The sequence below is a fragment of the Vulpes lagopus genome, chromosome 19 (assembly GCF_018345385.1).
Source record: "Vulpes lagopus strain Blue_001 chromosome 19, ASM1834538v1, whole genome shotgun sequence".
NCBI lineage: Eukaryota > Metazoa > Chordata > Mammalia > Carnivora > Canidae > Vulpes > Vulpes lagopus.
In genome coordinates, this window is record NC_054842.1 from 45272222 (window position 1) to 45285042 (window position 12821).

The following is a 12821-nucleotide window of genomic DNA, read 5'->3' on the forward strand; positions in this document are numbered from 1 at the left end:
AACTCACACTTGATATACTCAGTGGTAAAAGACTGTGACAGCTTTGTTTTTAAGATCAGGAACAAGGCAAGGATGCCTGCTTTCACCACTTCTATTCTATATAGTGCTAGAAGTCCCAACCAGAGCAATTAGGCAAGAAAGAGAAATAAAAGTCATCCAAATTAGAAAGGAAGAGGTGAAATTATCTCTGTTTCTGATTTTATATATGTACGATCATGTTAACTATAAAGATTCTAGAAAAACTATTAAAACTAATAAATCAGCAAAGTTGTGGGATATGCAAACAATATGCAAAAATCATTGAAAAAATCATCAAAGGAAATAATTGAAGCAATTCTATTTATAATAGCATCAAAAATAATAAAATACTTAGAAATGTTTACCAAGGTGGCAAAAGACTTGTACATTGAAAACTACAAAACATTGCTGAGAGAAATTAGACACAGATAAATGGATAGACATCCCATATTCATGAATTGACAGATGCAATATTTTTAACATGTCAATACTGTCCAAAGCAATGTGTGGATTTAGTGAATTCCCTATCAAAATCCCAATGCCATTTTTTTAAACTGAAATAGAAAAATGTATCCTAAAATTCACATGGAATTTCTTTCTTTTTTTTTTTTTTTTAATTCACATGGAATTTCAAGGGATCTCAGCTAGCCAATAGACAAAGAGCAAAGAGGTCTCAAACTTCCTGATTTCAAACATACTACAAAGCTACAATGATCAAATCAGTATGGTTCCGGCATAAAGATATATGGTATATTGACTACTATATAGAGTTTTCTTGAGGTGGGGGCAAGAATGTATCTTAGGTAATATAAACTAAACAGAAAGTGGAATGAGAATTTGCCAATTAGAAAATTGACAGTTGTCTAAAGACGGGAAGCTAATTTCAGAGTAAATGTCTATATATGGGTAAGTTCTGTCAACTAGTAGGCACAATTAAACATGATCAGAGATTGTGATAATGGCTATACCTCTAAGAAACTTGCTTGGTAGTTCTCAAGGATTTCTAGCATATTTTCTACTATATACTTCCTTTGAAGAAATGTAGCCTCATTCTGATTTTAGGAATATTTAGAATGAGTATTAGAGTCATGTTCTGTTTTTGGTAATTATGGAGAGAGAGAGGGAGAGGAGGAGGAAAGAGAGAAAGAGGGAAAGCTAGGGAAAGGCAGAGAGAGGGCAGGATAGAGGAAAAGAGGTAGATATTTGTAACTAGCAAGATTTTGTTACAAAAAAACCCAAGTTCATCTGCTTGTTGCTTGAAAAGCCAATACTCAAAAGACAGTTTTGATTGGAAAGGAATATGATTGTGATGAGCACTGGGTGTTATATGTAAATGATCAATCACTAAATTCTACATCTGAAACTTACAGTGCACTCTGTTAACTAGTTGGAATTTATATTTTAAAAAAATATTTGTTTATTTATTTATTGAGAGAGAGAGCTTGTACAAGGGGCAGGGCAGGGGGAGGAGAGGGATAAGCAGACTCCATGCTGAATGCAGAGCCCTGATGCCAGGCTCAGTCTCACAACTCTGAGATCATGATCTGAGCCGAAATCAAGAACTGGATACTTAACCAGCTGAGCCACCCTGGGGCTCCACTAGCTGGAATTTAAATAAAAACTTGGGGGAAATAAAAAAGGAAAAAACAAAAGGAAAGGAATATGAACTTTATTCAGGATGGCTTCAATTTTATTAGAAGGCTTTTCTGTGTGCTTTTTCTAAACATGGTTGTAAAGAAATGTCCTCAATAGAATGTATTCTCTTTGGGGGTGATAAAAGTCACAACAAGCAATACTTTATTTAATTCTGTTACAGAAGCTGCAGTAGTAGAATACATTCAAAGATAAGAGGCTGATAAGAATTGTAATGGGGAAGAAAGGTACATTCCCACCCTGAATACCAGTTAGGGGTTCTGGTTGACATTAACACTTTCAGTAAATGATTAGTAAATGAAGATACAGAGCTGGTGACAGCTGGGTGCATTCTTAGAAATCCTGAGTTGATCAGACCAAGGATACTACTAGGGAATAAATTGTTTAGGTTGGGCAGATTCTGAAGATTTTAGATTTTTTGCCACTTCTTTATCATTTACTTCTGTTGACTAACTGCCTGCCTTCCCCCCACATTGATTTCAAAATTCTTTTCTTTCTTGACTTCTGTGAAATCAATCTCTTTATTTTCCTTTTCTTTTGACCCTTAAATTCAGGTATTCTGCAGAGTTTTCTTTAGCCCTCTTCTTTTTTTTTAATTTTCACTTTTGTATTAAAATCACTTTAGAGGATCCCTGGGTAGCTCAGTGGTTTAGCGCCTGCCTTTGGCCTGGGGCGCGATCCTGGAGTCCCGGGATCTAGTCCCGCGTCGTCGGGCTCCCGGCATGGAGCCTGCTTCTCCCTCCTCCTAGGTCTGTGCCTCTCTCTCTCTCTCTCTCTCTCTCTCTGTCTGTCATAAATAAATAAATCTTTAAAAAAATAAACAAAATAAAATCACTGTAGTTACCATCTATTTGTTGATGATTCCTAAATCTCACTGTTTTGGGTAGAGCTCCTGACTTCTGTTTATCATTATATGTTTATATGTCCACCGGAATATTTCACAAATGTTAAGTGAAAAAAATTCCCAAATTGTACTCATTCCACTAACTAGTTCTTCAGTATTTCCTCTTTTGCTTATTTGCAGCACCACCCAAACTCTCTTCCTCCTATGTTTCACTGCTGTTAAGTCCTTATATGCATTTTTGTATTTATTCCAGAGTTGTCTTTTTAAATCCTAAATAGTCTGCTTTTACAGATGAAGTAACTTAATCATTTTGTCTCAATACTGTAAGTATGTGTCTGTACTACGGCATAAACCTAGGTCTGTCAAATACTAGATTTCCTATTTCTTGCCAGTTATAATACTACCACTCACTTCTATGACTTTAAAAAAAACCAAGAGTGTGCCTAATAAGGTTTAACAACAAGTGTATTTATTGCAGAGTTTATAATGATAGAAATTTCCACTAATAGAGATTCCATGAAATCTATTATAGCACATTCAGATGGAATGGCATGTGGTCATTGTACATTATGTTTTAAACCAGTAGTTTTTATTTTTATATAAACAAAGTCGTGTGTGGAAACCCAATGTATGAAATACCTTTAAAAAAAAAAAAAGCAGGGATCCCTGGATGGCTCAGCGGTTTAGCGCCTGCTTTCGGCCCAGGGCATGATCCTGGAGACCCGGGATCGAGTCCCACATTGGGCTCCCTGTATGGAATCTGCTTCTCCCTCTGCCTGCGTCTCTGCCTCTCTCTCTCTTTCTCTCTCTGTGTGTCTCATGAATAAATAAATAAAATCTTAAAAAAAATAAAAAAATTAAAATTAAAATTAAAAAAAAAATGCTTAAAGGGTATGAAAGCCCCAGAGGGCCTCCTTGACCTGTCTGCAATGGTTCTCAAGGAGATGTAGGTACAAGGTTGAAATTTTAATTTTTTCAGATATAGTTAATGAATTAGGAAAATATTCACAATATATGAAGTGAAAATAATACAGTTAACAAAACAATGCGTATATATAGCATATCCTTAATCTTGTTACATATATATTTGAATGTTCATATAACTAAAAGAATGGAAGATTATACATCAAAATACAAATACTAGTTATTCCTTAATTTGGTCATTATGAATGATTTTAATTTTTTGTGCATTTTTTACAATGAACAAGAACTAGTTTTGTAAATAGATGATAAAAACTCCAGAATATTATTTTTAAAAAGGCAATAAAAGAAAAAATAAGTATAAACAAATTTACTGCATATTGTTAAATACACATATATGCAGTCCCCCTCCCCCTTTCTTCCTCTTCCTCCTCCCTATCCAGAGTAAAAGGAAAGAATCCAGCAGTTGGTGTGCCATGAGCATTTTGGTTTGAAGCTCTTGATAAGCATAGGGTCATTACCTTTTGAACATCAACCTGATTATTGATGTCAGTTGGCCTTTAGAGTGTAGGTTTTGGAAGCTGCCTGGGTTTGAACCCAGCTCTGCCACTATGCATTGTTTGGCCTTGAGTAAGTTACTTACCAATACCTAAGTTTTCCCCATCTATGAAAAGGGAGTTGTTCAGCTTAGATGAGTTTAACTCGATAACATGCTTAGAGAAATGCCTGGCCCTTAGTGATCAGTAATAGTTGTGGTTATTATACCTTTAGAATTATTTTCCCTCTCCTTACCCCAGAGTTGGCTGGGAATTCCAGAACTTTACAAAGAAGGTCATAGTTTTTACTCAGATTAAGTTTCTCAGGTTAGTAGTCAACATACTGCATATTCTTTCTAACAAGGTTTAGTAGTGACTATACCTTATTTTGTAAGGATTTGCATATTTTTACGGTATGATTTCTGGCCAGAAATTATCTAGTGTGGTTGTGCTGGGAATCTCCAAGACTACCTGCAGGTTCAGTGATTTCCTAGAAGGACTTTCAGGACTCAGCATCTGGTTGTACTCATAACTATGATTATTTGCAGTGAAAGGATACAAAGCAAAATTAGCAAAGGGAAAAAGCACAAGGGATAAAGTCCAGAGAAGACCAGATATAATCCTTTAACAGTCTTCTCTCAATGGAGTCACACAGGATGTGCTTAATTCCTCAGCACTGAGTTATGACAACACATGAAGTGACTAAAGGGAAGCTCAGTGCCCAGGGTTTCTTCTACTGGGGACTGTTCCTCTAGGCACCCTCTGCCTAGCATGTTCAAAATTTCAGATTCCCAGAAAGAAAATATGTTTTCAATATAATCACATTGGAAAGTTTGGGCACAATGAGCTGTTCTTATCAGGGAATGATGGGAAGGAACCCTCCTGAAATCTAAGTTCCCAGATGCCTGTGAAAGGCCAACCCTGTAAGGAGGTCTTTCTAAAGATCTAGGCTCAGGCCTGCCACGTTAACTCTTTCCTGCGCAGAGTGTATTATATATTTTACCTAAGAAACTAATATAAACAAATATGTACTTTTAAAAAAAGTTTTATCAACATATAATTCACACATCATAAGATTTACCCATTTAAAGTGAACAGCGGTGATTTTTAATATTTTTATAGACTTGTACGACTATTACCACAATCTAAATTTTATCACCTCAAAAAGAAACCCCCATAACCATGGGCAGTCGTTCCCTATTCTTAGGTGCTTACCCCTTCCTTGACTCCTACTGCAGCCTCCCCCTCCCTCCGCCCCCATCTACTTTCTGTCTCTGTGGCATAGAGCTATTGTATAAATTTGATGGGTTTTCAGATTTATTTATTCTTTGGTCTAATGGCTTTGTAAGAAGGTAGTTCAAAAAGTATTCAGAGGTATTTCTCTTTCAGTGTGTCAATCGGTCACAGTCTGAGCCTCTATGATAGTCTCCAAATACAGAGCTTTATCAATGGTAATCATCAAAATTGGTATTACTTGAGTCGGTGGCATTTAATGAAATAATTCATTATAAAGGCCCTTGTTGCAAACTTTGTTCTCATCTTTAAAAGAGTACGTTATACCAATGGTGAGGCCTACCAAGAAAATTTAGTCCAAACAAGGACTATTGTTTAGTTCTTAATGATATCTTCTTGTTGTGAGATAGATAAGCACTAGTGTAGAAAATTGGATGAAGTTGGAAAAGGTAGCTGCACTATTGCCATTAGGATGGAGAGAAGGAAGGTGGTATATATTGTTAAGAGGGAAAGGGCAAAACATGTTACCTTATAATATATGGCTACTTTTTTTTTTTTTCTTTCTTTCTCTAAGGTAGGTACAATATGCAAGAATAAATAAAAAGTAGATTTACCTGTAAAATTTTAAGTTCTATTTTATATATAAAAGATGTATAAAAATTCTTTAAGATTGTAAAAATTGTAAAGTGTTTTTTAGTCATTATTTTATTTGAAATCTATTTCCCTTCACAACTGACTTAGTAGACAAGCTGTACTACACACTGAGAACTGTGGGAGGATATTTGTTTTGTGGTTAAAATACAGAGCTTAGTCACCATGAGTTATGTAGTTGTTGACTAACTGAATGTTTACCTAAATGTCCAAACCTGTGTAAATTCTTATGCTTTTGAAATATGTTTAATTTTAATGTTAACACGTTTGTAATTAAGGGATTTTTGGACATCGAGAATTAATATATGAAATGACTTGTTTTCAGGGGCAAAGCACCAGAACTCATTGTTACTTGCTTGCCTTCCAGGTGATTTTACAGCGAAATGCTGCTCTCCATAGGAATGCTCATGCTATCGGCCACACAAGTCTATACCATCTTGACTGTCCAGCTCTTTGCATTCTTAAACCTACTACCTGTAGAAGCAGACATTTTAGCAGTAAGTATAATAAAATTTATTCGTGTCTAAAAGTATACTTCAGAGAAAAGCTTTTAAAAAGCCCTAAGTGATAAGACATTTACCTATAGAGGACCGTACTCATCTTTTTATTGCTTAATATCTAACATAAGATCTGACATACAATAAGTACCTGATTAATGTTGGTGCTTTTGAGAGTGTATATGCACTCTCATGAGTGCTCATGCACACGAGTATCTACATGCTGTGTATTTGTGTAGAATCTTACTGTTTTTCTTGTTAATTAGTGTAGCTCTAATGACTTTGATAGTGATATTTTGAAAAATTATATAAAATGCTTATAGAAAATTTCTTTTTTTTTCTTATAGAAAATTTCAAGCTCAGATTAACGTTAATAAGAAGGGAAGCATAATAATCTTGTCTTTGAGAAAAGTTTTTACAGAAGATTGCTCCTCAAAATCTTAGTAGTTCTTTCTAGGTTGTCTTACTGTCCTCTATGCTGGGAAGTGTACATATTTTGTTTCTCATTTCTGTGAAGCCAGAAAAAGAAGAATTAACTGTGTGTGTATTTATGTATATCTCTACTCTAGGTATTATGCTAAAGATTTATAATTTTTAATTTCTGGGTATAAGTGATTTGCTTAATGACATTAGGTCATCCTAGAAACAGAAGGGCCAGAATTGTTGCTGACCAAAGCTTCATGTAGTCCCTCAGTCATGTTTCTGTATGCTGTGGTACTTGGGGAGGTATCTAGGATCATTGCAGAATTTGGGAGAGCCAGGCTGGTTTCTGTATCCTAACTTTTGAATCTTAGCAATTCTAATCCCTATGAAACTCACCAACCTCTGTTACCCTCTTTAGTAGAGAACTGATTGATTAGATTTTTCTGGAATAGTCTAGATGGAGTTGAAGTAGAACTTTTAAGGACCAAGAGTCCGTTGGCCTGCAAATTTTCCTCTAAATTGGTCCCCAAAGCCCTGGAATATTTTGGGGGTGACTTTTGAAATGAAGTAGAGGATTTATGGACTGATCAGTTAATGAAGATTCCCGTGAGCCTCTTTTTCCTTTGATTTCTTCCATATTCTCCCCTCCCAACTTTGTTCTTTGTAATATCTACCACACTGTCTTGCTTCTTTACTTTTTACCTGAAGTGGATTGTTATTTTAAGGTTCAGCTATGTGATGGGCTAAATAAGTTTTAATGAACTACTCTAAAACCAGCCGTGTGATCCTAATCAAATTACTTAGCCACTGTAAGTGCTTCAGTTTCTTTATTTGTAAACTGGTATGTAGTAGTGATAATTAAATAAGGTAAACTGCTTAGAACAGTACCTAACACATAGTAAATGTTTTATCTTTTTTATCTTCATTATAATTATCATTCTCCTCATCCTTTACCCACTACCTCGAGCAGTATATGAGACTTCCTGAGGTGTTTTTTTTTCTTTTTAATGTAGACACAATAAAATATTAGGCATAGAAGTACAGTCAGTCCTTGCCAGCAGCGTTCTCTATGTTTCAGGCCACTAAATGTGTGGAATGTATGTCGATATAATCTGGGGAAGGAACCGTTAGCATGGGAGTTGCTTAAATGGAGGCTTTTATGCTGACACTAAAGGGTAGAAGGTTGATGGTGCAGACATAGCTGGAGGAGAGTAGATTGTGAAGGCACGTAACTAGCAAAAAGGGGAACTAAATATAAAGGCAAAGGAACTAGATGTGGTAACACAAGCATTATAAGGAAGTGAGTCAAGAACCAGAAAATGGTAGCACTTCCTTTTAATTGAATGAAAACATCCTGAAATCTGAATGTGTAGTAATACAGATTTAAATAAATTGGACATCAGGTTGGTCCATTTTGGACTGGTATTAGGATGCTGTTTTTGAAAAAAATAAAATTCAGATGATTTTGTTTTTGGCAGTTGAATTCTCCCATTTGTTAATTCCCTGGCAATAGTATTTGTCGAACTAGTTAGAGTTCTAAGAGAATATGGAGGTGCTACTATAGTGTGTTGCTGACTTGTCAGTAAGTCCCCTAGACCCATGAGTACCCGGAAGGCAGGATTGTGTCTTACTACATTTAGTTTCTAGTGCCTAGTGAGAGTTATACAGTAGAAATTCATTTTTTTTACAGTAGAAATTCAATAAATGTTTGAACCAATTAATAGCTTTTCTTTGGAGATTTCTTTCATATTTTCTTTTACTAGCATCTAGTCCTTGGTACTTTAGATTATTGTTGTTTCTGTTAGCAATTCATCCTCATCATGTCTTCTCTCATCATTTCTCTCTTTGACCCAAAATTAAATGAGAAATTATTAATTATGTGGGTTTATATCTAGAAACATGAAACTTTAGATTTGGCAGAGGCATTACACTTTTGAGATAATCAGATGGTTGTTGTCTATTCTGAGGTACACAGGGTACAAGTGGCTAGTTAGCTTTGAGCTGTGCCATGATCTTGCTGAGAATTTGTATCCATCTTAATGTAGTTTCAAAGAGAGTCAACCTAATTCTGGTTTACTCCCAATCTACTTTTTGATTCTGTTTTAGGGATTTGTCAGAGAGAATCTGTTGCTTGGTAGGTGGTTGTGAGGTTCAGTGGGCAGAGTAGGAGAGAAGCACCCAGTGGTTAGTAGTGTGAATGGATTGGATTATATAGCATCGTTGTTAAGAGCTCCTGCAACAGAGTTAGAATGTGAGTTGAATTCCATTTCTACCACCCTGCAGTTGCATGACCTTGGACAAATAGCTTAATATCTCTTAAGTCTCTGTTTACTTAGGAAATGAGACTGTAAGAGAGACAGTGTGGGACAGTGAGTTAAGAGCTAGGGCTCTGGGGCCAGACTGCCTGTGTGAGAATCCTGGTTCCTCTAATCTACTAGAGCAAGTTATTTTCAACATTTTGTGGCCACTCTGTAAAATGAAGATGATAAAATAGTGACAGACTTTATAGGGCTTTTGTAAGGTTTAAATAAGGGAACCACAATTGTCAGATGTTTAGCATGATAGCATAAATGCTTAATAATTGTTAGTGTTTGTTACTTTATAAATTAAACCTTCTGTTAAAGCTTCTGTGGGAGGAAAGAATAGGTTAAGAAAAGTCCTTTTCAAAAGAGGTGGATTAAAACTGTTAGGTGGCAGTCACTGAGGATGGGATTACAGAGAGGAATAACTTTATTTTCTACTTCAAGAATTTTAACAGTGAACATTCTTTTAATTTCATGAGCAGCAGCCCACCCTCCAATACTAAAAATATAAAGCACTTTTGTGTTAAAGATGTATGTTTGTCTTGTTCATGATAGGAATATATATTTTTTTATTTTTAAACAGTTGTTATTGTGACAGGCCGTGTGGGACAATCCATATTTTGCTGTTAATGGAAAGATGAAGCAATTTCAAAATGGATCTCACTCAGTAACAAAACTTACTCCAAGTCGCAGTGTTGCAAATATTGTTGTTCAAGCTATAGACATTTTATTTCTGATATTTTAACCAAAAAAGTGAAATTCCTCAGTACTAGGAAGTGATAAAAAAAATACTTAGTACAGTTGTATTTTCCATTTCCTGATTTTAAAAGTACAGTTTTTTTTTTTTTTTTTTTTTAAAGGTACTGCCTGGAGACACTTGTGTTTTTCCTTTGGTCTATCTATGTTGATCTAGATCAGTTTCTTTATTTTACAATAGTGTCTTTGTCTTGGAGGAGTTAAATGACTTTCTCAAATTTAACACTTGAATCAATTAAAGATGTTTTAATTAAGAGGTTAAATGATACATTGTGATAATGGATATAAAAAGCCCTTGTGACTCTAAAGCACTTTGTAAACCATAGAGCACTCCGTAAGTATGAGTTATTGTTACAATAGGAAATTACCCTGAAGCAGTGTTGGCTTCCAGCTATGCTATCAGGCTGATTATCCCAGAGATAACAGAATAGATAGATTTAGTGACCAAATTCAGATGCTCGAATCACACATTATATTAAATTAATCACAAACCTAGAATGAGAATTACAGGTAAAACATGGGTATGTTAAGACAATCAGGATAAGATTCAAGTGAAATGCTAGGACTACACCACCCAAATCCTGTGTTGGCAATTATTAGTTTGTTCAGTTTCTCTCAATGTTGCATTAGCTTCTCTGGTCACACAGTGGTTACCAGGACCTGAATTGAGGGTGAATAAGGGGAATTGACAGATAGAAAGTTTTTGGATCCAAAATTTGTTTGCTCTATTGAAGAGACTCAAGATATTTACATCTGAACACAGCTATAACTTGCTGTTAACCTGCAGAGTGTTTTTCTATTTGTCTCTGGCAGATGCTGTGTGAATTTAGAATGTGGATCACCAGTGGGCATTTGATTGAAGGATGACAAAACTCTCAATCTGGATTTGTGACCTAATCCATGCTTTGTGAATATTTAAAGTTTGCTTGATCCTTTCCTACTATCCTTTGCTACCTATACATAACACTCTTGCTTTGTTCTATCCATCTTACCTATATTCAAAACAGTGTGTTCTGTTTTTTTCTATCTTTGGCCTACTGTTTGCAAAAAGCTATCTTAACTTCTAATACATCATGAAAGCTTTGCCTATGTTTCGGAAGTTACTTGTTTACTATCTTTGCTTAGTTTCATCTATCTTCCTTGTTTCTCTTTTCTGTATAGCAGATTGAACATTCTTAAATAATACAGCAAACTCATTTTACAATTATCATTACTGTTATCTTCTACAATTACAGAGAACTCTTGCTTTTTTTCCTTTTTTTTTTTTTTAAAGGAAAAAGGGAACTGATAAATACTGTAGCATAGGAATCTGTATAAGGAAGGGGAAAGTTTAAGAGTTTGAAAGCCTTGGTTCTCTATATGGATGTATTTCATTGAATTTACTCCTTTCATTGTTTAGCTCTAGATGAAAATGTCCAGATTATATAGAAAAGTCAATTTCTTAAAAATGATTTGATGCTTCTTCTTTCTCTGGGGAAAAGCCATCTTTTGTAGATAGAGCCAGAAATATCTCTTCTATTAAATCAGACCCTTTAGAGAAAGTCAGAGGGAACTCTTGCTGGAAAATAATGTGTTTAGAAAATTCCTTTCTAGGGAAGAACCCAGAAAGTAGAAAGTGGTTTAATTTCACACAATAATTATGTGAAATCAGAATCTAAGCAGTTGTATATGTAGTAAATGGTATATATTCCTTGCTATTTTAGCGGATGTGCATTACAAAGTTGATTTAATTGTGTTAAGCTGTGATAGTGGATCAGAAATATGAAGTGACAACTTAAATAATAAATCAAATGACAGCTTAAATAAACATTTTGTTTAATGTTATGTGTAAATTGGTTGTAACTTGATTGTTTTTAATTTTATATTTAGTATAATTTTGAAAATGCATCTCAGACATTTGATGACCTTCCAGCAAGATTTGGTTATAGACTTCCAGCTGAAGGTTTAAAGGTAAGCAAGTAATAATAATATGTGGTAAAAGCACAAAGTATTTAGTGAGGTCATTTTTATTCCTTGTTTAAATAATGAAAATTTCTTACTATTATCATAAAACTCATACATAAACATTTGTAAAAGGTTTAGACTATTCAAAAGATATAAAGAAAATGAAAATAACCTATGATTGTATCATTCTGGACTAGCCACTGTTAACATTTTGGTATGTATTTCAGACATGTTTTCTAAGATATGTGCTGTGTGTGGGGAGTGTGTGTGTTTATAGATGTATGTGTATGCATATATTTATGTGTTTACTTATATAATGAATCCATATTTTAATATTAAATAGAGACATGCTACTTGGTTTCCAGGCCTTTTCACTTCTCCATCTAGAACATCTTTTCATAGTATTAGAGAGGGATCTATATTTTTATTTGCAATGCCTGGATAGTTTTGCAGTATCATGAAATATTATGGATTTTTGCATATTTATTTGTTTAAATTTTCATGTGGATTTTTAGGTTGTCCAGTTCTTGCTATTATAAATGTGCTGCAGTGAATGTCTTTATTTTTGTGTATTTGTCTGTTTATTTGCATAAGATACATTTCCAGATGTAGAATTGCTTTGTTTATGGAACATAGGTTTAAAATTTTATTGTATATTCCAGGTTGCCATTTGAAAGCTTGAGACAATTTAGATTCCCACCAATAGTGTCTGAGACTGTCTTTTTCAAACCCCAACCCTCCCCAATACTAGATATTACCAAATTTTAGTTAAATGATTAAAAGAAAAACCAATCTAACGGCGGCGCCTGGGTGGTTGAGTCAGTTAAGCATCTGCCTTCAGCTTAGGTCATGATCCTGGATTCCTGGGATCAAGCCCTGCGTTGGGCTCCCTGCTCAGGGGTGAACCTGCTTCTCCCTCTGCCTGCATTTCTCCCTGGTTGTGCACAGTTTTCTCTCTGTCAAGTAAATAAAACAAAATCTAAAAAAAAAGTCATTGAAATTGAGAACATCTTAAGATTTTTTGCCCTGTGTATGTGTGAAC

The 12821-nt window shown here is 34.8% G+C and overlaps 1 protein-coding gene across 2 annotated transcripts in view; it reads left to right on the forward strand.

Annotated features, from left to right (window-relative positions):
• Positions 1-12821, forward strand: part of RNF13 (ring finger protein 13) — a 150411-nt gene that overhangs the window by 19097 nt on the left and 118493 nt on the right. For both annotated transcript variants that reach the window (XM_041734007.1, XM_041734006.1), the window contains 2 exons: positions 6224-6353; positions 11705-11785. In XM_041734007.1, the coding sequence (XP_041589941.1) occupies positions 6240-6353; positions 11705-11785 (195 nt within the window). In that variant the 5' untranslated portion in view covers positions 6224-6239. The remainder of the gene's footprint in view (positions 1-6223; positions 6354-11704; positions 11786-12821) is intronic.